The sequence below is a fragment of the Macrotis lagotis genome, chromosome 5, assembly GCF_037893015.1.
Source record: "Macrotis lagotis isolate mMagLag1 chromosome 5, bilby.v1.9.chrom.fasta, whole genome shotgun sequence".
NCBI lineage: Eukaryota > Metazoa > Chordata > Mammalia > Peramelemorphia > Peramelidae > Macrotis > Macrotis lagotis.
Window position 1 is genome coordinate 241,434,578 of NC_133662.1, and position 25,864 is coordinate 241,460,441.

The window sequence follows — 25,864 nt, forward strand, 5'->3', positions numbered from 1 at the left end:
AGATGACTCTGGAGAAGAAAGTGAGATTAGTGACTTAGCACAGCCCCCCTCACTCAAATCCAATTCACATACTTATCATGGTATCACCTCCCTGATGTCATGACTTTCTTTGTAAATGAAGGACAAACACTACATCTGTGGGAACTGATGAGATCACAAAGTGAAGTAATACAGAAGGAGGAGAGAAGAGGGCCAAGACACTCTGTGGGGCATCTGCAGTCACTGAGAGTGAACCAGGTGGAAATCCAGTAGAGGTGGTGGAGAAGGAGCAGAGAGATAGGAGGAGACAGGCCTGCCCAGATGGAGAGGGGGGGAACCAGCATTGTCATAGGCTATAGAGAGAAAAGTCATTAGAAGCAGGAAAAGGCTGAAAAATATATGAGTCTGTCGTCTTAAATAGTGTCAACCATCAGACCTTAAGACCAGAAATCTAAAGCAAGGTTCTTAAACCTGAGAACCCCAATGACACATTGTAGACAACTTGATTTCCATATAGTGCATTTCTTTTGTAATTTTTTTGAATTTTATTTTGTGCATTTAAGAAAACATGATGCTGTGAGGGAGTCTGTGGGTTACTCCAGACTTTTTTAGGGGTCCCCAGCATGGTCTAGCTGTAGAAGAGACTTCAGAGAACAACTAGTCCAGCTTCCCCACTTACAGATGAGAAAACTGAGGCCCTAAAGTGACTTCTCAAAAGTCTCCTAGTCTGTCAACAAGTAGTAAGCACCTACTGTGTGTCAGATAAGTTCTGAGGAAAACAAAGAAAGAAAAACTGGTTCCTCTTCTCCAAGAACTCTCTTGAGTCACTTAAGTGATGAAGCCAAGATCTCTGGCAACAAGATTTTTTTTTAATTTGTTATAGATCGAGCACTCGAAGGAACTTTGGAGGCTATGTACTCCATTTTACAGATGTGAAAATTGAATCCTATAAAGGAGAAATGTCTTGCTCCAGGTAGTAAACATTAAAGGGAGAGATTTGAACCCAAGCTTTTCCAACTGCAGAGCCAGAAGCCTTCTTTTCCACTGCCCCTTTGCCAGTCTTCATAGAATCTTTTAAGTTTAGATTTAGACTAGAGTAAGAGGGCTCATCTAGTTTGATTTTATAGATGAGGAAAATGAGACCCTAGGCATCACATTGGTTTTGTCCAGGGGCACCCAGGTGGTAAGTGATGGAGGTGGGGTTGGAACCCAGGGCCTCTCAAGCCAACTGCCTTGGCCTTGTCTCCTGTACCATCTGTGTGATCATTTCATTAGCAAATATATATTTAATGGGAGTGGTAAAGGAAATAAGCTTCCCTGAGATAAGCTCACTAAGGGGTGAGTCGACAGAATGTACCAAGTAAAAGTTAGATGTGGGTAGACAACTGCCACCATTTGTTTGGGGGAGGAGTTAACTTTTTAAAACCTCTCTTAATTTTCCCTTGTCCATCTTCTAACTGGCTCTAGTTTCCCTTTAATCACAAACATGTGATGCCCTCCTGAAGACAGGGCAGTAAGTGTGGTGCGGTGGTTAGAGAGCTGGTTTGAGGTGAAGTGCTCTGGTTCAACCCAACTCTCTACACCACCAGCAACCACCAGTCCAGTCAAGAGAAGTTCACCCAACCACCCAGACACAGGGCTAATGGATCTGATGGACATGCAGAGACAAAGGATGGAATCTCTTGCCCTCCTAGAGCTGACATTCTACCAGCCACCTGCTCAGGCCACTTAACTCTGTGGGGTTATTTTGAGTGTGGTTGGTGATGTGTTTTAAATCAATCAACAAGTTTTTATGAAAGGTTTACTTCTATCTCTAGCTTGTACTAAAGCAGAAAATAGCCTCTAGACCTCCTAGGGTGGATAACGTGTTTTTGGTTTGTTTTATTTTTTCTTAATTTTTTTTTCAGACATTTTCCCCCAACCCAATTTATATTCTAGTGGGGGTGGGGAAGAGACAATATTTATGTAAGAATAAGGACTATTTATGGGTCGCCTGAAGTTTTTTTTGGTGCAGAATTCAGGAGACAATGTTTACATAAGAATTGTTAAGGATTGTTTGGGGTGCCCTGAATTTTTTCTTTTGTGGAATTCAGATCTTAAATTCATTTCTTTTGCCTCTGATTGAAAGTTTCCCCCTCTTCTTTTTCCTGTTAGAGTATTCCCCCCCCCCAACAATATATATTTCCTTGTACTTTCTTTCCTTCTTTGCAGAAATGGAGGACTATGGGTAGTAATATTGCATATAATCCAAATGCTTGTTATGTTGGTTACTTGTGTTGAACTGCTTGTTTTTTTCCTCCCTCGGTTTACCCTTTTACAAGGGACAACTCCCTGGATAAGGAAGGAGATGAAAATTTACTCACTAATGGAAATAATATCGAATCTATAGGTATGCTTGCCTATTGGTTACAATTTCTTTTTTTTCCCCAGTAAAGATAATTGAAAGGGAGGGAGAGAATACTAAATAATAGAAAAAAATAGATAAATGTCAAAAACTACCTTTACATGTAATTGGAAAATAAATAAATAAAAAGTAATTGAGGAAAAAAAATAGGCCTACTTCTAGTTGAGATGGGCTTGAATTCTGAGTAGGGAAGCCAATTAGGTTTTCATACTAAGTCTGGCATCAGAATGGAGTGGAGGACCACCAGGCTGCCTATAGAGGGGCCAGCCAGCCCAGGTAGATTAAAACTTCTAGGCCAATCCATTCTAGGCTCAAGACCATGACTGACTGCTAGACTTTAACAACACCTGTTTCCGGAAAAAAGCAAAACAAAACACAAACCTACCTGCTCTCAAGGGAATTCTTCTGGGGGGAAAACCACACACATGAGTGAGAAAAGACAGAATCATGTTTTGAGTGTTGGAAGGAAGCTCAATGGCCATCTAGTCCCACTCACATTCCAAAGGAATCCTTGGTAGAACATCTCTGACTAATGGTTGGGCAGCCGCAGGCCCAGGTTCTTCTATGAGGGACTGGCCACTCCCCCTGAAGCAGCCACATCTACTTTTAGACGTCTCTTGTTAGGTTTTAGGATAGAGAGAGATGGGGAAGGGAGCATGATCAAGAAAGACCTGTCTTTTTAATTCTCTACAGGCTTTATGCTTTGCGGTGTTGTCTGAGCTGACCCTCCAGGAGGCCTTTTCAGCTTCAGTCACCCATGGGCTTCTCTAGTTGTCCAGTCCATACCGGCAGGTTTCTGCTGTTGTCCCTATGTAATGGTATAGATGCTTTAAGGGGTTTGGAACTCATCTGGATGGCTCTTCTCTGCCTGGGCCTAGGCTGTCAGAATTCTCATTCAGGATCTGTCAACAGATACTCCACTGAGCATCTTTTCAACTTGTTTCATAGGCCCAACAGCAATTCTTTACAAAATTTTCATTAATTGATAATCTCTGTAAAGATAGGTCTGTATTATTTCTCACTATATTCCTTCCCTCAGCTCTAAATAACAGAGAAAGAGCTGTGCTTAAATAAAGCCAGAAAAACTGGGTTCAGGGTCTGGCTCTGGCAACACTGACTGTGATAAAACCTTTCAGGACCGCAGGCAACTCTCTACAACCAAGATGCTTTATCTCTATCTGTCTGTCTATCCATGTCTGTATGTGTGTGAGTGTATATATACATATATATAGAAATACATATATGTGTGTATATATGTATAGATATATAGATATATGGAAGGGGGGTATTTTTATAATTGGTTTTCTTTCTTTTGTTCATTTGAAAACATTATGAGAAGGGGTCCATTCATAGGCTTCTGCCAAGTGGATCCAGAACACAAAAGAGAGAACAAGCTGCTCTAAAAGAGTCTTTTGCAGAAGAGGTGCTGACCTGCCTAGGGAGAAGGAGTTGTCTCATCTGGGACCTCCTATTCCAATCACATCACAGGTCCAGCCCGTTTCCCTGAGCCCTCATTGAACTATCTCTTATAACAGAGGTTTTAAAAGTTGAGGCAGGGTGGCTAGGTGGCACAGTGGACAGAGCACTGGCCAGTAATACCTGAGTTCAAATCCGGCCTCACTTATTTATATACCAAGTTGTGTGGCCTTGGGCAAGTCACTTAACCCCATTGCCTTGCATAAAACCTAAAAAAAAAAAAAAGAAAAGATAAAAGTTGGGGGGGGGATTCATTCAGCTAAATGAACCAGTGGTTTCACCAGGTCTCCCAGTACAGGCAATATCCCACACCCATGAGTCCTGACTTCTGCAGAAAAGGGAGTATGGCAGTTCTTAAGAAAAAGAATTCCAAATTTAACTAGACCATTTCTACACCCTGGAATAAATTTCCAATCTGTAAAAATCCTTCTAATTTGTTTCTCAGAAAAGAGAAGTTCTGCTGTATGGTTTTTGATACTTAACAAATGTCCTGCTGGAACAAATCGAATTCTCGCCTCTCCTGGAATGGCTAATTGACTGAGATAAAATTATCTTCCAGTGATTTGCATTTCTCACCCTGAGATTGCAGTTAGAGCCTTGACAGCTGGTAATTGGGCCTCAGATGGATGTTTGAAGGGTAAAAACTGTCTCTTGATGTTGCCGTCTTTTGTATGTTCCCCCAAAAGAATGGAAGTTTTCCAACAGTAGGGGGCTATTTCATTTTTGTGTTTGCCCCACCATGCTGACCCTGGAGCATATGCTTGAGAAATGCTTATTGATTACTTGTTTGATCTCTGTAATAGGCAGTGGTTCCATTCTGCAGTACTGATAGAATGAGGCAGCATAGTACTATAGAAGAGTTACCTGGATTTGGGAATTGAATTACCCAGATTCCAATCTTCTCTAGGAGGCTCCCTAATAATAGGGAGCATGTATGCAACCACATTTTGGTTTGCGCAGTTCTTTGCAAATATTATCTCCTTTGATCCCCCATCAATTCCTGGAAGTAAGGGCTATCATATTGTCCCCATTTTATAGATGAGGAAGTAGAGGCTTGTTCGGTCATTTTAGTTGTGTCTGATTCTTTGGGACTCCATTTAGCAAAGATACTGGAGAGGTTTAACATTTCCTTCTGCAGCTCATTTTACAGATGAGGAAACTGAGGCAAACAAGGTTAACAGTGTCTTGTCTGAGGTCTCACAACTAGGAAGTGTCTGAGGCTGGATTCCAATTCAGGTCTTCCTGATTTTTATCCAACTGGGCCAACCTATGCCTCTGTGGCCTTGACCAAGGTCCCTGGACCTCTCTTTCCTCCTCTGTAAACTGGAGGGATTGGACTCAGTGAGAGTGGAGCTTATGCACAGTGGAGTTGGTTTGGTTTGAGCCATTCTCCCTGTGCATGTCGGGGCCAGGGAAGGGAGGGATGTTTTATATGAGGATAATAATGGCTTACCTTTACAATGTACTTAAAGGGGAACAGAGCTCTTAGTGCAGAGTATTTGATTTACTCCTGACAGTAAAACTTTGAGACAAGGAGTGAGATCCTTGGTATTGGTTTTTTTCCCTCCCCTCCCCTCCCCCAGATAAGGAAGGGGCCTTAGGGGGATAAAGTGACTTGTCTTGTCCCTGGTCCCTAATGAAAGCAGTGACTGAGCTGGGATTCTGATGCCTTTCAGGACAGGGCCAAGAGATATGATGGGGAATGGGTGGAATGTGACTTCCATCCCAGCTCTGTCCCTGAACCTCCCTGGACCTCAGTTTCCCAGAACATCTGCCAAAGGGGAGGTGGGGTTGGACCAGCTGACCTCTGATCTGATGATCAAGCTTGGTTTTCAGCACTGCCTCAAGTCATGGTTTCAGGGAAGCTCCTAGTCTAGTCACTGATTAAGCCCTTGCCATGTGCCAGACTCTAAGCTGACTCTCAGAGACACAAAGAAAACCAAAAGCCAGTCTCTGCCCTCAGTGGTCTTAAATTCTATCTCAGAAGACAGGTATATAAAAAGATCCACACAAATCCATTGTGTTTAGTTATCTGAATAGGAGCAGTTCCACCTGAGAAATTGGTAAACACCATGAAGCTAGCTTGACTTCTGTTTTGTTGGTTGTCCAAGCTGGAGAAAGTGAGGGAGAAAAAGTTAATAGAGCATATTAAATTTAAATGTGCTTTGGAGAGGGGAAAATTAATTAAGGCAAAGATGATGTAAATAATACTCAGTGATTTCTTAGGCTTAAAGCTGCTAAGTGTGGCACCAAATCCTTAGGACAGTTCTCTTAGAAATGACCTATTTTCTACTCAGCCTAGCTCATTTGGGGATTTAAATTTTGAAGAGGTAGGTTTGTAGACTTAAAAATAGATTAAAGAATTTTTAGTAAAATGCAAAACCCTGAATATAGAAAGGTACCCTCTGAATTTATTGATACCTTTAAATGAATTTCTTCCTTATTTGATCCCAATTCCTTTAATCTCTTGTTTGCTTCAGTTTCTTCATCTGTAAAATGGGGATGAGAAAAACAGTACCTGCCTCCCAAGGTTGTGCTGAGAATCAAATGAGATGCCTATTGGCAAGCTTTTAATACAATCCCTGGCCCAAGGAAGTGCTATATAAATGTTGGGGTGTGTACACCGGCCTTGGAGTCAGGAGTACCTGGGTTCAAATCTGACCTCAGACACTTAATAATTACCTAGCTGTGTGGCCTTGGGCACATTTGCCTTGCAAAAACCTAAAGAAAAAAAGAAGCAATGTGATCACTCAGCAAGCATTTATAAGGTCCTACTGTGTGCCAGAAATTCATTATCCTTTCTCTTCAGAAGTTTACATTCTTTTGGAAGGTAACTACCACCCCCTCCCCCATACACACACCTAGATAGCCAATCCAATGACAGGATTCCAGACATCCTGATGTCCCTAGTCAGTGGATCAAGAACCATTTATTAAGCTTCTACTGTTTATACTGTGCTATTCGATCAGGATTCACAGAAAAGACTAAGACCCTGTAGCTCTAAAATTGCTCCTCCTAACTCCCTTGGCTGGCTTGGTCTTGTACCTGTACTGAATTACCTCCCAGTTGCTGATCTGAGTTTTTTTTAGGACCCTCTCCCCATACCCTCCATTTCTCTCTTCCTGAGCTCTCCTGTGGACCTTTTAGAAGGAGTAAAGATATATTTATTTAACCTGATCTCACTTGAATAACACAGGTGGTTTCAAAACAATCCCTTTTGAAAACAAATAAGACCTTTATAGGTCTGGCTCTGGCCAAATCAGAGAGTATGTGCACATGGTGCTTTTGTTGTAATCCAATAGGCCTCATGTTCTCATCCATGGTCACAGAAGGAAGGAAAACGCTGCCCAGGCCCCGGGGTAGGAGAGAACTAGAGAATCAAGGGATGGATTCTGGAGTTGGGGGACATGGGTTCAGATTCCACCTCCTGTGCCACTGTTATCCACATTTTCCCTCAGGACCTCAGTTTCCTTATCTGTAACAAGAGTAACAACAAACATAGAAGGTTTGAAGTTCTGCAAATTCTTATTTATATTATGAAATAGTATGTTATTTGATTCTCATGAGAACTCATGAGAGCTAGATACAGAGGGGCAATCTGGGGCTTAGAGAAGAAAAGCTACTTCCCCAGGAAGTAGGACTCCCAGGAAGAGCACTCTTTCCCTCATACTAAAAGTCACTTTCCATCTATAAAATGAAGTAATGCTATCCACAGTGATATCAAAAATTGCTCTAAACTATTATTGAATAGAGAAATGCAAATTAAAGCACCTCTGAGGTACCACCTCACACCTCTCAGATTGGCCAATATGACCAGAAAGGACAATGATCAATGTTGAAACAGATGTGGTAAATCTGGGATACTAATGCATTGTTGGTGGAGCTGTGAACTCATCCACCCTTTCTGGAGAGCAATTTGGAATTTTGCCCAAGGGGCAATAAAAATGTTCATACCCTTTGATCCAGCAAGGGTAAAAACATCAAAAATATTTGTAGCAGTCCTGTTTGTGGTGGCAAAGGATTGGAAATTGAGTGAATGTCCATCATTTGGGGAATGGCTTAACAAACTATGATATACGTATGTGGTATAACACTACTGTTCTATTAGAAACCAGAAGGGTTGGGAATTCAGGGAAGCCTGGAAGGATTTGCATGAACTAATACTAAGCGAGATGAGCAGAACCAGAACATTGTACACCCTAACAGCAACATGGGGGTGATGATCAATCTTGATAGACATGCTCATTCCATCAGTGCAACAACCAGGGACAATTTTGGACTGTCTGCGATGCGGAATACCATCTGTATCCAGATAAAGAATTGTGGAGTTTGAACAAAGACTATTACCTTTAATTTTAAAAAAAAGTTAATCTCGTTATGTAATTTTTCTATCTTTTATATTTTATTTTTTCCCTCTCAACACATTCAATTTATATCAGTGTATAGCATGGAAACAATGTAAAGATAATCAGACTACATTCTGTGGAGGGGTGAGGGGAGGGCAGTGAGATTAGGGGAAAAACTGTAAAATTCATAAATAAATGAATAAATAAATAAATAAATGAGATCAGATTAGATGCCTTTGAGGCTCCTTTTTAATTTAAATTTTTTTTTTTAATGATCCTACCTTTCAGGAGGTTACCCTCCTAAAGTGATAGGAGAATAAATAAGGTGTTGAGCCTTAGGAGAGAGTACTTGGAATTGGAGGGGAAGCCAAAGATACAGAGACAGAGAGAGAGAGGAGTGTGAGTGTTGTGTTGGGGTGATGGAGTGGGGTTGAGATTATCTCTGGCAACTCCAGTTTAATTCAAGAAGCACATTTTAACTGTGGAGTTATTAATCAAGAGAAAGAATAGATGTAAAATATTCTGTAAACATGTCAGCTATTAGTGATTATTATCCTTATAGATACCCTGCCTGTACCAATTAGCTCTTTTTCCTCCCTTTTATTGTCTCCTCCTCCTCCGATGTTTGGAAGTGTTCTCAGACTTTACCTTAGCTTCTCCCTCTCCCCCTTAATTAATGAACCATTTGCTTGGCTTTACTGCTACCTCAAGATACTGCTCTGTTTCATCTCTTATAGCTGAACTAGAAAATCATCTCCACACACTGTTCACACCCTTATTCACTCATTTCTCAATACCCTGGGTTTGACTGAGGCACTTATTAGCCGTGTGATCCTGGGCAAGTCATTTCACTTCTAATTGCCTCAATTTCTTTTCCTGTAAAATGGGAGTCACAATAACTTGAGTTTGCTGTGATGAATAATATCTGTAAAGTGCTTTGTAACCTTAAACATTATATGTAAATGTTATTAATAAAAATATTAAGTAAAACAAGTATTTGGGATCAAAGGAAAAAGTAGAAGTGTGTTTTCTCAGAGGTGGAAGATTCACAGGAATTAGATACTGTGTATAATGTCAGACTTTTCAATATGTTGCTTAGCTTTGCTGAACTTTTTCTCCCCTCTCTATTTTTATTATGAGATGGTTCTTTGGGAGAGGAGGGAGAGAGGAAATGTAATTGATACAGAAGCAATTTTATTTAAAAAATGAACTGTAAGGGCATAGCGTAATAGAAGCCAAATGGAAAGGAATTATCAAGAGCAAGGAGCACTGCACAGAATGCCAGTGTTTTTCAATGTACTGATAAAAAAAATTTAATGAATAACTCTTGGGGGGGGGGGGAAGAAGGCACCTGGGGGAAATCTAGTTTATCTATAAACAGAAGATATAAATAAAGACTATTTTCAAAAAGGACAAGTAGAGAATGAGAAACAGGGAAGAAGAGAGAGGGAGCCTAGGCCTTCGGTTGTCTCAGTGAAATTGGAGGTGGAGTCATCTGCTGGGAGACTAGGAGGTTTGGGGCTTTGAGAAAGTAGGGAGAGAGACAGAGAGTGAGAAGGAGAGGAGGAGATGGAGAGAAGAAAAAAAAGGAAAGAGGAGGAGATGGAGAGAGGAAGAAGACAAAAAGAGAGGGGAAAGAAGAAGAGAACAAAAGGAAAAAGAAAAAGGAGAGAGATGTCAGTGTATGTGTGTATATATACATATATATATACATATATATGTATATATATAGCCATCATGAAAGAATAAAGGTTTGTTCCACCAAATGAGGGCCAGGTTGAGTTGGGGTTTGTAGGAGTCTGGGTGTCTGGGCTTGTCTAACTTTCTTCTGAATCTTTGCTCCAGAACAGGAGCAGAGAAAGATGGGTGGTGGGGGTAGCAAGCTATGAAAGTTCCACCTTGCAGCACCTCATGGGCCTGTCCTCTCTCTGATTCCACAGGCGGCATGCAAGATTACAACTATATGTGGTCCAATTGTTTCGAGATCACTTTGGAGCTGTCCTGCTGCAAGTATCCACCTGCTTCTCAGCTTCGTCAGGAGTGGGAAAACAATCGGGAATCTCTGATCACATTTATTGAAAAGGTAAAATGCCCCCTCACCCTCTTGTGTCCGTATGGAAACAAATTTATCTGACATGGATGAGCACAGTAGACTCCTGGAGCAGGTACTTCTGAGACTTGCAGCTCTTGGTGGATGTAAAAAGAAGAGATTCTGGGAGGCTCTGGCTGAGCTGGGCAGTGTCCAGAGACGAAGATAGAGGAAGACTGGAGCTTGAGGGAGGCCTTGGGGCCTGAGGGTGTGTGTGTGTGGGGGGGGCGGAGATGTCATCACCGATTGAAACAGAAGAGAGGTGAGGCCTCCCCAATGGAGTCATGAATGGGGGGCGGTGCTGAGCTCACAAGAGCACCCTCCAAAGAATTGCAGTTCTCTGCCTGCGAATTCCCCTTCACCAGAGGTGTGCCAGCAAATGTGACAGTGGAAATTCTGGTTCAGAATGGGCCCTCAAGAATCTCCCACTCTAAACAGGGAAGACCCCATGCTAGGGGCCTTTTCTTTGGCTGCCCTCATTCCTCCACTCCTTCCTTGGTTTCCTTTAAGTCCTACCCCTACCCCTACCTCCTACATGAAGCCTAATCCATCCCTTCTTAATTCTAGTACTTTTCCTCGGGTAATCATTTCCTGTTTATCCTGTAGACAACTTGCTTTCTGTGTATTTCTTTGCTTGTTGTTTTCCCACTAGAGTGTAAGCTCCTTGAGGGCAGGGTCTGTCTTTTGCCTCTTTTTGTTTCTTCAGGGCTTAGCACAGTGATTGGTCCTTGGTAGGTAAAATAAACTTTTACTAATTGATTAAGTGGGAAGGAATCCACTGAGGGAAGGTGAAGAGGATTTGGGACCTGGAGGAAGCCAGGGAAGCTGGGAAGTAGAGGTGAGGAGGGGAGCATCCCAGGCCTTGGGACGTCAGTGGAGACAAAGACACCCACAGTCAGGAGAGGGAGGCGTAGGTCCAGAGTGTTGGCTTGCTGGCCTTGGAGGGCTACTCCAGAAACAGAGTATACCTGGCCCTGAGCTCCCAGCAATGTTTATTCAACAAACACTGAACTGCCCTTTGAAGATAATCAGGTCATGACAGCTGTAAGATGAACATGCTTTCCTTTTTTTTTCATTATTTATTTCCCAGAGTGGTGCCCCTGCCTCTTTCTGAGCACTTAAAAATTAACAAATTCGCCCCATTTTTCTTCCTCCTTTTCTGACCAGGGTGCGGCTTTCTTGTAAATAGTAGGTGTGTTGTATTTAGTCCTGTTTTAACTTTTTCCTTCTTACCTCATTTGAAGAGTTTGGTCATTAGTGATGAAAAGGGCAGTGACTTAGTGAATTTGTTCATTACTATCTTTTGTATTACTATCATTTTCATTTCCAAATATATTCTTCCTCCCTTCTCCTCCCCAGAGAGTCATCACCTATAACAAAGAAAGGAGAAAAGGCGGGGGGGGGGGGGGGGGGATTAGGTAAAAATATTGCAAACCTTGAATCCCTCATTGAGAACTGAAAGAAACCTCAGAGGCCATCTCATTCCCACTTCTTCATTTTACAGATGAGGAAACTGAGGCAAATAGAGTCCAGTGACTTGCCCAGGGTCACACAACTAGAAAGTGTCTGAAGCTGAATTTGAACTCAGGTCTTCCTGACTCCAGGCCAGGCATTCTGCACTATGGCACCCTCCTGGGGCTTTTGGGTTAGTGCTGTTAACAGCATTTTCAACTTATATCTTAGAGAAAATCATGAATTTTAGACATTATTAGTGGGAAAAGGGATTTCAAAAAAGCAGACAAACCTGTAGGCTTGTTGTCTAGTTTGATTCAATAGGTATCAGGTACTGTACTGGGTAGGGAAATGAAACAGTGGTGGCTCTTAACGGTACTTTATTGTGGTGGGGAGGATGAAGAGAAAACTGGGGTGAAGAGAGTTGGTTCATGACTTGGTCAGAAGATAGATTTGAATCCTGCTCTTCCTGACTTCTGGGACGAGACTGCCAGAAGTCTTTCTGACATAAAAGATTGAAAGCAGAAGAATAATTCAAATTTAAAGAATCTGAGACATGGATATGTATTTACATTTTATTTTAAATGCATATATGAATAGATTTTTGAGGAGATCATGACTCTCATTTTAAAAATTCATATCCTTCAGATACTATTGTATGACCCTGGTTAAGTCATTTAACCCTGATTCCCCTCTACCTCCCCCCTCCCCCAAAAAGAAAAGAAATTCATACCCCTGTAGATTTTGAACCAGAAAGGGCCTTGGAAGTTTTCTAGTCTAGCCCTTCCATTTTTTTCAGTTGAGGAAACTGAAGCTTGGCTGTGGTAGAGCCAGGATTTGAACCTATGTCCTCTGCTACAGCATCTGGGACTCTTTCCGTCCTGGACCTCACACACTAGGAGCAGCCTAGTGATGAAGGGAGGTTAGAACAAACCTCTCTTGTTAGCTTCAGCTTCCTTGCTCTTTTGTTCTCTCAGGTCCACATTGGAGTCAGGGGGTTTGTGAAAGATGCCACATCTGGGTCTGGCTTGGAAAATGCGACCATCTCCGTGGCTGGCATCAACCATAATATCACAAGCGGCCAAGGTGGTGATTTCTACAGGCTCCTGGTGCCCGGCTCTTACAACATCACAGCGTTCTCTGTTGGGTAAGGTGGCCTAGCTTTGAGCCCACAAATCTTTGGGCATCCAGGGCTGTGCCTTGACTTCCAGATGCCTGAAAAAGTGTCCCCTCCGTTGTCACACCTTAGAGGCCATTTCTGTTCCCCTTGGGAGTGAGGAATCCGTGGCAACATCTTTCTCAGTAGGAGGGCCAGCTGGAATAGAAGGTCATCTAGCTTTCTTGGGAATGTAATTCAGATATCACCTTCTAGGGGAAGTCCTTCCTAACTCCCCACCCCCAGGTGAGGAAGTATTCTCTCCTCGCTTGAAATGAATTTGTATTTGCTTTGGACAGCATCTGTTTTGCGTCTGCTGACTTCAAAGGTACCTGCTTCCTTCTGGTGGAATGCAAGCTTCCTGAGGGCAGGCCCTGTTTGGGTTTTTGTCCTTTTATCTCCTGCTCCTAGCACAGGGTTTGGTCCAATGTTGGCTCTTTTGGAAATGCTGGTTGAAGTGAATGGAATTTTAGTGGCAGACTTAGGAAGAAGGACGAGTTTGACAACTTGAAAATAGTGACAGCCATCCAGAGTCATCACTTTCAGTGATGGCAGCATGGGAAGGGGGGTGCCGGACAGGCTGCCTGGTAGAGTTACCATCTGCCTTCTCTTATGTGAAATTAAAAATCTCCCACTTTGCTGGAAAGGCTTCTAGAAGCTTCCTTTGGTCAGGATGGTCTTTAAAATCCTTCGTTTCAGTTCAAGCCTTCTCCTTGGTAATGGTCTTGGAGCTAATAGTGTGAGGAAGGGATTACAAAGAATCAGCATAAACTTGCCCTCTCTTTGAGGTCCCCATCTTAGTGTCATTCATCTGGTTATCCTGAACACAGGGCTGAGGAAGGGGGGGGGGGGAGAAAGAAGGGGGAGGGGAGAAAAGCGAAAAACAGAAGGGAGTGAAGGAGCCTGCCTAAAAAGTACTCTATCTGTATTATCTCATTTGATCCTCACCATAAATCCAGGAGGTGAATACTGTGAATTGTCCCTATTGTACAGTTAAGGAAACTGAGGCAGATAGTGCCTGAGGCAGGATTTGAATGAAGGTCATCCTGACTCCAGACCCAGTGCACTGTCCCCTGTGCCACCCCTGTGCCCCTCGGCAGCAACAGAATTTGAATGTAAGCTTCTGGAGAGCAGGAAGTATTTCTTTTTTGTGTTTTAGCCCCATTCCTATAGTAGGGGCTTAATAACACCAGGAGCCAATAAGCATTGATTAAACTCTTAATATCAAAAGATCATCACTCTAGAGCTGGAAGCTCCAATGTGGAACCCAAGGCCCGTGGAAGTGAAAAGATTTGTCCAAGGTTATGTTAAGCATCAGAGATGAGATTTGAACCCAGGTCTCAAGTGGCAGAGCCAGCCCTCTTTTTACTGTGCCGTACTAGGCAGGCAAAGTGTTGGGGACTCGGAGTACAGTGGGAATAGTACCTGCCTTCCAGGAGCTTCCATTTCCAAGATTCTCTTGGTTTCTGCAATCTTTTCTACTGGAAAGGACCCCAGCGGTCACTTCAGGCCCAGATGTTAAAGGCCATAGCCGATGTTTTAATGGATTCTCTGGTTGCTGGAAAGGGAGAGACAGCTGTTCTTTTCCAGGCTCCAGAAGAAGTATTAGGAAGGGGGGAGGGGAATCTGGCCTCTAGACTGGGGATTCTTAGCCTTTGTTGTGTCTGGGCTGCTTTGCCAGACAACCTGGGGAAGCCCATAAACTCCATTTTAGAAAAATGCTTTTACAATTTACATTTGTCTTTGTAAAATATTTAGGATTGCAAAGGAAGATAATTAGATGAAATGCGAATCTCAAGATATTTTAAATATCTGAAAGCAAGGGCATGTCACCATCTAACTCAGGTACCATCATCCATATTCTCCCATGTCTCCACAGGTACATGCCCATGACCGTCAGTAACATAGTGGTGCAAGAAGGTTCGGCCACAGAGGTGAACTTCCTGCTCCGGCCCACAGCGATCCTCTCTGAGGAGCCACAGACAGCAGCTCCCAGTGTGGCCCCTGTTTCAGATGCCCCCAAGACACCCACCTCCCACCAGCCAATCCAGCCTCAAGACTTTCACCACCACCATTTCCCTGACATGGAGATTTTCTTGAGGAGGTTTGCCAATGAGTACCCGAACATTACCCGTCTGTATTCACTGGGGAAATCTGTTGAGTTAAGGGAGCTGTATGTGATGGAGATATCAGATAATCCAGGTGTCCATGAACCAGGTAAGAGGCTTGGTTTTAGAACTTAAGGGCCTAAAAAGCTGATGAAACTGAGGCTCACTATGGTTAATGTTCATACCCAAGATCACACATACCCAAGGCAGGATTTGAACCCAGCTTCTCTGACTTCTCCAGGCTTTTCTATTTCCACTATGCTATTTAGTGTTTGAAAAGAGGCCCTCCAAACCAGTGGCTATGCATTGCATTGATTGCTCCATAAATATCTCCTGGTATTCTATAATAACACATGAGAGACAGAGTGAAGAGTGCCAGCCTCAGAGTTACGAAGCCTCATGGCTGGCATAGCCAGGTGTGTGACTGTGGACAAGTCACTTCAGCTCTTCAGTGCCCCAGGCAATCCTCTTAGACTAGAAGCAACCACTTTCATTAGAGGGAGTCCTTTCTAAGCAGGCCACACAAAGGGGGATGCCTAGGTCTGCCCCCTAAAAATGTACATGTACGTGTATGTGTGCACATGTACATGTGTCTGACACAGACTCTGTTTTTCATTTGTCTCTCCTCTGTTGATATCTCTCTTTCCTCCTCTCTGTTTCTCTGTTTCACTCAGTTGGTATAGTGGTTGATGTATACATGTGTGGATCTCACACATGTTATATATGTGTGATGGCATCTGCTGCATGTCTCCAACATTTATTTTTGGGGACATATGTTTCCAACTTTCACACTGGAGATGGAGAACATTCAAAACTAAAATGTGTTGTTGAGTGGCTTCCCTCTGGGCCAGAAAACAGGCTGCTTTCTCTTTGCTTCAGTTACATAGCTGCCATCTAGAGATACTTGGGTTCTATTCATGTCTACGCAGAGTGTCTCCACTGATACTTCTTTTATATGCATATATTCATAAATACATACATGTGACTGGAGCAGAGAGAGGCGGTGCAGGCATTCCTTTGGCCAGATGGAAGAAAAGCCCCTTGATGCTCATTGGGAGAATAATTTAATATGCTACATCTTTAGGTGTGAAATTTGACTTTTATGACTAAATAGTGGTATCTTGATTCCATGGGGATTTATGGTGAGATTGCTTTTCACTTTTATGGAAAGAATGTTTTACAGGGAGATGAGTATTTCTTTTTCTTGATAAAGAATAAAAATATAGAATAACTTCATGTTAAATTATTACTTTGCCATGCCCCCAAGCCCCATCTCTACTCCCCAAAAGGTGTTAATAGGGTTTTCAAGAATAATAGTGTCAACTTTTGTTTTAGACATTTAGAATGACTAAGAGCATTCAATCCATCTTTAGTCCTCAAGAACTAGTGAAAACAGATCCATGTGCTAATAATACATTTTTGGGCTCCAGGTGAACCAGAATTTAAATACATTGGGAATATGCATGGAAATGAAGTTGTGGGCAGGGAGTTGCTGCTGAACCTCATAGAATTCCTCTGCAAGAACTTTGGGACAGACCCAGAGGTGACTGAACTGGTCCGTAACACCAGGATCCACCTGATGCCCTCCATGAACCCTGATGGCTACGAGAAGTCTTTGGAAGGTAAAGTGGAAACCTGAAATGGAGAGAGGAAGCGGGGGAGGGGGAGACACGTGTGTGTGTGTGTGTGTGTGTGTCCAGACACATACTAGTATTGCCCCAGTTGCATTTCCCACTCTGCCACTTTAAGTCATTCTGGAGGCTGTGTCTCTGCCAAAGTCTCTTGAACCTATTTCACTTTCTTGCTGTACCCACACATAGACATATAAACACACATACCTAGATAGACATTCACAAATAACAGCATACTATGTATGCATGCATGTAATTATATACACTTACATATCTGAACACACATATATGTATTAGTCATACATTTTTCTTATCCCTTTACTTTTAACTATAGCTTTCTCTGAGGTCATCCATTTCATCATTTCCTATGGCACAATAATATTCTGTTACATATATTTCCATAGTTGCTTCAGCCATTCTCCAGTTGATGGATGCCTCTTTCATTTCCAGTTCCTTATTGCCACATAAAGGAGCTCTTCTAAGTGTGTTTGTACACCTGGGTGTCCTTTCCCCTTTTCTTTGGTCTCTATGGGAGATGGGTCTAACTGAGGTTCTCACCAGACTTGTTTAGTTGAGAATAGTTTGTCATTAGAACGATGAGATGTCATCTCAAGCCAGAGATTATATGATTATGGCAGTCTGTTTGGATTATCTGTAATGAAGTAATAACTTCCTGTAACTTGTGTAACTGTATTTCTTTGCCCTTTAAAGTGTTTATCTACATGGAAACAAAGTAAAGACTGACAAATTACTTTCTGGGGGGGGGGTTGGGGGTGGGAAGTAAGATTGGGGGAAAAATTGTAAAACTCAAAATAAATAAAATCTTTAATAAAGGATGAAAAAATAAAGTTTATCTAAAAGCTGGAATTATTAAATCATAGATTTAGTGCTGGATTGGTGGCTGACTTGCCTACAGATACAAGCCGGGTAGTATCTGGGGCATTTGAACTCAGATCATTTTGCCATCTGTCCCCTCTGCTCTGCTTCCCCTCTTAGGGGGGGTCTTGGATCAATCTTAGTTGAATTCAAACAAAATACTCATTGTCTAGACCCCTTGCTGTCAAACAGGGTGTTAACCCAAGGGTCTCGATCATCATCAAAGATACATTCCCTGGTCTTGGAAGAGTCCCTGTGGCCTTCTCCAAATGCCCCCATCTGTGGATGATACTGACTTATATATAGCAAAGTCTCCACAGTCAGATCTCTAGCTGTGCAAAGTGATTGGTCCAGGGGGTCCCCAGAAACCCATGAAGGACTGCAGTGAGAGCTGACTCTTTCTCTAGATGTCGTCGAGGGGTAGGGTGTCCATTTCCCTTTCATACCCTCTGTTTCCTCATTCATAAAATTACTTAGATCCCCTTTCAGCTCTAAATCCATGATCTGTGGAGTCAGGAGAGATTGGGATGGAATCCTGCCTCAGACCCTTAGCCAACTGACTTTGAGTTCCTCAATTCTCAAATGGGGAACTTGGTAATTGTAATATTTGCCTCATCTGGATAAGGATTGGTGAAACAATGTACATAAAAGTGCTTTTGTCATCCATAAAACAGTCAATAAATGTCAGCTGTGATTATTATCTACTCTAGAAAAGCAAAATATATGACAAACATGTATTGCTCTGACTACGACACAAAAGTCCATGAAATTAGTCCCTAAATAGTAGGTATTTCTTGGACAGTTGCTGCAGATGAATGATGACCTGGGCCAAGAATGAGTAGGAGGAAAGAATCAAGAATAGCAGATGAGCAGGGTCTGACTAGATTACATTTGGGAAATTTATTACATATCTTTTGTTTCTATATACATTTCAATTTCCCATTTCTTTCTCTTTGCCATCACCCAAGAGTCATTCCTGTGGGTTTTTCTTTAATTTTCTATTTATTTAAGGCAATGGGATTAAGTGACTTGCCCAAGGTCATACAGCCAGGCAATTAAGTGTCTAAGGTCACATTTGAACTCAAGTCTTCCTGACTTCTGGGCCGGTGCTCTACCCACTGCGCCACCTAGAGCCATTTCTTTATAACAAAGTTTTCTTTTTTTTTTTTAAATGGAAAAAAGACTGGTTCCATGTAGCCTGTTTCTGACATTATTATTCTCCTTCTGGCCTGACTGTCAAACATGAGGCAACTGATATCAGAATGAAAATGAAACCCCGAATGATCACTGAAGGATAAATGGCAAGTCAATGGAGTGGACTGTGGCTGATCCCAGGAAGAGGAAAGAGAGGGTTGACTTGTGCATGAGAATTCGTGTATTAGAAATATTATCAAGGACAAAGGGGGACAGCCAGAAAAGGAGGTAACTGGGCTTGTCAGGAAGGAAGAATAAGAACAGCTAGTGGTAAATACTACTAATAGCAACATAATATAGGAAGATTGGCAACATATTGTGAATATATTATCCATTCAGTCCTCACAGTAACCATTTGAGTTTACCATTATTGTCCTCATGAGAAGACTGAAAGTGGCTCTCTTGACCTCCCTCAAGGCTTGCATTGGGAGAAAATTGTGCACTGCCACACCTGAACCTGCCTCATGTTTGATTCCTTCAAGAATCCCCCCCACCCCCAACACACATACACTTTGCACTGGGGGTAGATTCTAAGGGAGTATTTATAGGGAACTGTGGGTGAGACTCGCAGATTGGATGCAGAGAGGACTTTGCCTGGTGGTAAACCACCACTCTCACTTTTTGAGTGTGCAGTGTTTTGGGGGAACCCCCAAATCTGTTCTAATTTCCCTTCCCCTTTTTCAGAGAGAGCACTATGTTGTTTTAACTTAATGAGCTACAGTCCCAACCAGTCTCACCTTGGCTTTGTCATCCTATAGGAGACTCCACGGGAGTCGTTGGCCGAAACAACAGCAACAATTTTGACCTGAACCGGAATTTCCCAGACCAGTTCTTCCAGATCACAGACCCTGTGCAGCCTGAGACCACGGCCGTCATGAGCTGGTTGAAGACCTACCCGTTTGTGCTGTCTGCCAACCTGCATGGAGGTACGGTCTCTGGGCTGGAAGATTTATGATGCTGGAAAGTTCCCTGGGAACTTCTAGCTTGGCCTCATCTTGGGGGGGGGCATTTTGGTTTTTATTTTTCTCAAATATAGAGAATGCAGACATTGCTGCCATGATTGTGTAGCAGAAAATATCTGTGTTTTCCTTTCTTTCCTCTTTTGAGGCTGTATTCTTGCATGTTCTCTTGCCTGAATCCTTGTATGTATATTGTAAGGTGGGTCATGTATTTGTGTCTCTGCCCTCTGCAACCATCATTGTTCAGTCCCACTGCTTAGTTAAGCTTGCAGCTTTGTTGCTGGCAGGGCCTTAAACTGAACATCTAGTCCAACCCCATCATATGACAGGGAGATGACGCGATTTGGCAAAGGTCAGAGAGAGTAAACACCTGAGGTGGAATTCGAATCTGATCCTCTCACTCTGGTGTCCCATGCCTCAGGCCTCATTGCTGCTGCCACATCATCAGTCTGTGTGCACCTGACCTTCTTATTCACCTCAGGATGTGCCATAGTACCTGACATAAGAGGTGCCAAGGCAATGTTTGTTGAAGAAGTCACCAGACAGAGAAAGCATTTATTGCACATTGCCTTTTGTTGTTGAAGTGCTGGAATCATGAATACAAGGAAGCTAGCCAGGCTTGCCCCGAGGCATTGGTGTTCTGAGAGGGCAGCAGGCAGGAGGGAAAGAAAGGAAGCTATCTGGAAATAAGTGGGCATGACTGGAGGCCTTTATAGCATGTCCAAGGGGTTGGCCCAGCCAGATCAAGTGACCTTAGGGTACAGGTGATGGGATTACTAGCAAAATGGTTGAAAAGAGCCAACCTGGAGGGGACCTCAGAGGTCATCCAGCCCAGCTAACATTCTACAGATGAGGAAACTGAGGACTAGGGTCCTCATAGAGGCAGAGATGTCGAGCTCAGGAGCCATCCAGTCCAACTCCCATGTCTGATAGATAGAAAACTTGAGGCCTGTAGAGGTGGAAGCACCTTGCCCAAAGACAGATGGGATTCAATGGCAACTCTCTTGTCCTCCAAAATTTTTATAGGTTAGTCCCCACCTTCTCCCCTGCTCAGTTATAAATTCCAGTGGAGCCAGGTCTCTGCTTTAATCATGGCAATGGCAATGTTTCCCTACTTCGATTTCATGCCTCTCTCCTCTCCTGTTCAATTGAACAAGGTAAAAAGATTCCTAGACTTAATATTATGGGACCTGAATTCAAATGCTACCTCTGTCACTTGCTGCCCAGTAGTTACCTTGGACAAGTCACTTTCTGGACTTTATGTAGCATTCTTCAGCTTACTATTAAGCAGTGTTATATTAAATAGTATTTCTATTGATCCTCAACTTTTTTGAGGGTAATGTTCCTAGAAAATGATGAAAAAGTTTAAAATGTGAATATTGCTACATGAAACCTGTGGGAAATGAGAACCAATTCTTGTGACTTTGAAAAACTATAATCCTTCACTTGAGATTGCTGAAAATATAATTTTCTGCATATAATTCTTTATAAAATGAAGGAATTGGTATAGTTGATCTCTAAGGTTCCTTCTCATTCTGGATGTGGGATCCAGTTTTATCACAGCAGTCTTCATTTAAATCCAAACAGTATTCTTCAACTTTTTTTTAAGCGGCAGTAGTGTATATACATATATGATATCATAATAGCATTATTAAGCACTATTATTATATAGTATTATATAATTAAGTAGCATTCTTCAGTTTATTAAAGAATTATATTAGCATTATATTAATATGTTATTATGCAGTATTATTATATAGTATATTATTTGTTTTATTATTAAGCCATCTTAAACTTATTAAGTAGCATTATTAGTAGTTATATGTATTATAATATTATTGAGTAAAATTATATATTAGTGATTTTTCATTATACACATTCTTTGTCTTATTATTAAGAAGCATTATCACATTAGTGTTTTGTAGTATTACTATTACTATTTTTATTGCTCTTTAACTTTTCTGCATATTTTTCTTTATAAGAAAACATTAATTCTGATAATATGCACTTTTCTTAACACAGTAACTATGAAGAAACCCATAGGGTGCACAAAATAAAATTGGTAACACAAAACATTTTTTCTCTCTAGTAATTTCCTAGAATTCTGTGATCTTTTGTGTTAACATCTCAGTAAAAAAAAAAATCCAACAGTATTGTTTTATTCAAGATTCACTTTTCATTAACGCATGAAATCTTTAGTATCAAAAATATTTTTCTCCTTTTTGTGGATATAAAAAATTATTGATTTGTTAACAAACTTGCAGCCAATAGCAGTTGTAGACATTTTCATGTGAAGTTTTTCCAACTCCTTAGCCTGTACTTTAGGACATAATTTCAGCACTAAAATGGAATTTTAAAGGCAAACCATGAAAGCATTCAATTTCATGTAAGGACCTTTTTCCAGTGGTAGAGTGAACAAAACCAGGAAGTGTCTAGTAGGATTCCAGCCTTTCTGCTAAGTAGCATATAAGCATCTCTCTCTCTCTCTTTAATATGGATAGTGGCAAAGGAAAGTGAACATATAATCTTATCAAGATATAAAAATATATTAATTAATATTGGTATTAATTAATCTTATTATTAAGCAGTGTTTTAAAGTTATATTATTTTAAGCATTTTTGTTTATTCCTAATCAGGATTATCCTTATATTAGTATATATATTATTAAAATAATTTTATTATATTAGCTTATGTTACATCATTATTAAGCATTATTCTTAATCTTATTTAACACTATTATTATTATGACCATGTTAGTGTATATTATTAAACAATATAATTATATCAATATGTTTTATCATTAAACTATATTCTTAGGCATATTAAACAATATCACCATCATTGTTATACAAGTATATGTTATATATTGTTTATTATTATTAATCAGCTTTATCTAAGCTTATTCTTAAATCTAAGTGGTCTTCCCAGGCCCTCCAGCTAGGAAATAGTTTGATGGAGAGAAGAGGAGGAGGAGGAGGAGGAGGAGGAGGAAGAAGAGGACGTGGAGGAGGAGAAAGACCTTCAAAATCAGTTGGTCAGTTATAGTCAGGTCATAGACTTCTAGAGCAGAGAGGACTCAGGTTTGGGGAAGATCTGCCCTGTTAGATCCGGGTGATGTAGAAACCTCCCTCAGGGAGGAGCCAGAATGTCTCCTGAGCACCTTTTCTGTACTTGAAGCAGTCTGAGCCTTGAGAATCTCTGCATCGCTGCATCTCATGAAGGTCTTAGCCAGCCAGTGAGGGAGACCTCCCAGCGCTCCTGCTGAGGAGATACTGTTTCTAGGGTGAACAGATGAATGAATGAATGGAAAAGCCATCAGTTGGACACTTCCTGATGCCAGACACTGTGCGGTCCCTCTGTTCTCAAGGAGAGACAGTCCCTGTCTTGATCTTGGATTCTAGAGGGGAAACCCCTTATTGAGGAGAATGAAATTCATGCAAGTTCTGTCCTGCAGAGGGGGCAAGTTGAGAGCAGAGACCCCAGGGGTGGCAGGCAATCATAAGCAGGAGGCACAGTGGTGTCTTCCTTAGCCAGACCCTGTATTTGGGGTGGGGGGAGCATGATCTTGAGAACACTACTCTGTACCTTTTTTTTTTTTTTTGCAAGGCAAATGGGGTTAAGTGGCTTGCCCAAGGCCACACAGCTAGGTAATTATTAAGTGTCTGAGACTGGATTTGAACCCAGGTACTCCTGACTCCAAGGCCAGTGCTTTATCCACTACACCACCTAGCCGCTCCCTGTACCTTTTAATAGGGGTTGGGGATCCCTTCCAGCTCAAAGTCTGTTGTTACATAGATGAACCTCATACTCTGATGTCTTTACTATGTGATTTGGGTCATGGCATGTGTTCATTACCTTGACCGTACCAGATCAAGTATGTCTGGCAGGGCCGCTGTTGGTTGTCCTCTGACTTCCTGGAATGACCCACCTGAAGACAGGTAGGGCCTAGTCTTGACAGGTCCTCTAACATGGTTGTTCAGTGGTCTCTAGTGGAGCATGAATGGTCAGGCCTCAGATTAAGTCCATTCTTCTTTTGATATTCCCTATAGGTTCTTTGGTCGTGAACTACCCATTTGATGATGATGAGCAGGGAGTTACCTCCTACAGCAGATCTCCCGATGATGCCATTTTCCAACATCTGGCTCTTTCTTATTCCAAGGTAGGTTTTCATTGAAAAAGAAGGGTACTATAAACTTTAATTCCTGAATGTTAAAAATTATATCCTTTCTTTAAAAGGACATAGGAACAAAAATTTAGAGTTGGAAGGGATCTCAGAGACTTTCTGGACCAGCCCCTTTATTTTACAGATGAGGAAACTGAGGCTTAGAGGAATAAGGGACAGCACCAGGATTTGAACCCTTGAAATCTTGACTCCAAATTCAATGCTTTCTGTGCCCCTCCATTCCCCTCCTCACTCCCTTCCCCCATACTCTGGGTAAATTAGAAGAAATGTAAGGTCAAGACCTCTTTTCTGCAGATCACAAAATGCTAATGAAATGTTTTTGGTTTCTTCTAGGAAAATTCTGAGATGTATCAGGGTAGCTCCTGTAAGGACATATATCCTGATGAACATTTTTCCCATGGAATAACCAATGGAGCAAACTGGTACAGTGTCCCAGGTATAGCCCTCTCTAATTATCATCATAATGAATAATAATTAATGATAATAACTAACACTCGCAAGAGTTTGTAAAGCATTGTAGATACATTCTCACTTGACCCTCTCAATAACCCTGTAGTTGGTGCTCTTTACAGAATTGGATTCATGGTAGGCATTTTCCCTTGGTGCTTCTGGGATGGAGGGTCACCTGCATCAGGTTGGTGGGTTGTAATGTTTCTGACTTTCCTCTCCAGGTGGGATGCAAGATTGGAACTATCTCAACACAAATTGCTTTGAAGTGACGATCGAATTAAGCTGTATAAAATACCCGTATGAAAAGGATTTGCCCAAATATTGGGAGCAGAATCGCAGGTCTCTGATTCAGTTCATGAAGCAGGTGTGTAGAGCCTGAAGGGTTAAAATTCACCTGCTAGTGTGACTTTGGGGTGCTTTTCCAGAGGACTTTTTGTGTTTTTTTATTAATATTTTATTAATTTATTTTTCCAGCTAGATGCAATGATAGTTTTCAACAATCATTTTTTCAAGGTTTTGAGTTTTACATTTTTCTTCTTCCCTCCCTCCCCTCTTCTCTTCCTCTTCCCCCCAAAAGCAATCTAATATAAGTATATATGAATAACCATACTAAACATAGATCCATATTAGTCATACTGTGAAAGAAGAATCAAATCCAAATAGAAAAGAAAAAACAGAGAAAAAAGACATAAGATAACTTTTAAAAATTGAAACTAGTAAGCTTTGGTCTACATTTCAACTCCACAGTTTCTTCTCTGGATATGGCTGGTTTTTTTCTATCACAAGTCTTTTAGAATTGTCTTTGATTATTATATTGCTAGAATGTACTAGTTTTTTTAACAACGTTCCTTATTATGAAAATGAGCTTAACATATGACTAACTCTCTCATTGGCCAGAATAGTTTTCTTTCAATTTAACTTAATTTAATTCAGAACTTATCTATTAAGCTCCTTTTAGATTCAGGGAATTGCAACAGGAGTACAAAGACAAAAACAAAACATATCTGACCTTGGGGAAATTACATTCAACTTGCATTATTACATTTGACTGTCTGATGGCTGGGACTGTTTTAAAAGTTCAGAATGATGATGATGGTAATGATTACAATAAAGCTGGTGTTTGCAATAATCATTATGAACAAACACACTCTCCCCCTAATAGTTGAAAAAAAATAAAAAAATTTCAGACTCTGCATACAACAAGCAGTATATGCAATGACTGTAACATCAGAGAAAAGATGGGGTTCTCATGGGACACCCCTAACAACCAATGTCTGGCACTACCCTGGCAGACTGGACTTGAGAGAGGGTCTAAGGAAAGGCATTGTTGGAAAAGAACAGCAACATCCAGCTGGCAGACGTGGTCCTCGCAAGAAAACTGATATACCCTGTTGTCCCAGTGGTGGCAGCATTAGGGGATTAAGTGAAAGAGAATCTAAACAACAAAAGCCTATCGAATTCTAGATTCCTTTAATTTTGATGTTGAAACCAGAAGCCAAAATTTCAGGTACTAAGGCAAGTCAGAGGAGCATCAAGAACAAAACATTCAACTTCAATCAAA

At 41.4% G+C, this 25,864-nt stretch overlaps 1 protein-coding gene across 5 annotated transcripts in view; it reads left to right on the forward strand.

Moving 5' to 3' along the window:
• Positions 1-25,864, forward strand: part of CPD (carboxypeptidase D) — a 63,972-nt gene that overhangs the window by 19,045 nt on the left and 19,063 nt on the right. For all 5 annotated transcript variants that reach the window (XR_012468782.1, XR_012468783.1, XR_012468784.1 and 2 more), the window contains exons 3-10: positions 10,146-10,288; positions 12,724-12,893; positions 14,782-15,119; positions 16,441-16,632; positions 19,470-19,637; positions 23,720-23,829; positions 24,187-24,289; positions 24,525-24,667. Coding sequence is in view for 2 of the 5 variants with exons in the window: in XM_074189140.1 (XP_074045241.1) it covers positions 10,146-10,288; positions 12,724-12,893; positions 14,782-15,119; positions 16,441-16,632; positions 19,470-19,637; positions 23,720-23,829; positions 24,187-24,289; positions 24,525-24,667 (1,367 nt within the window). In the remaining 3 variants the exon portion in view is untranslated. The remainder of the gene's footprint in view (positions 1-10,145; positions 10,289-12,723; positions 12,894-14,781; positions 15,120-16,440; positions 16,633-19,469; positions 19,638-23,719; positions 23,830-24,186; positions 24,290-24,524; positions 24,668-25,864) is intronic.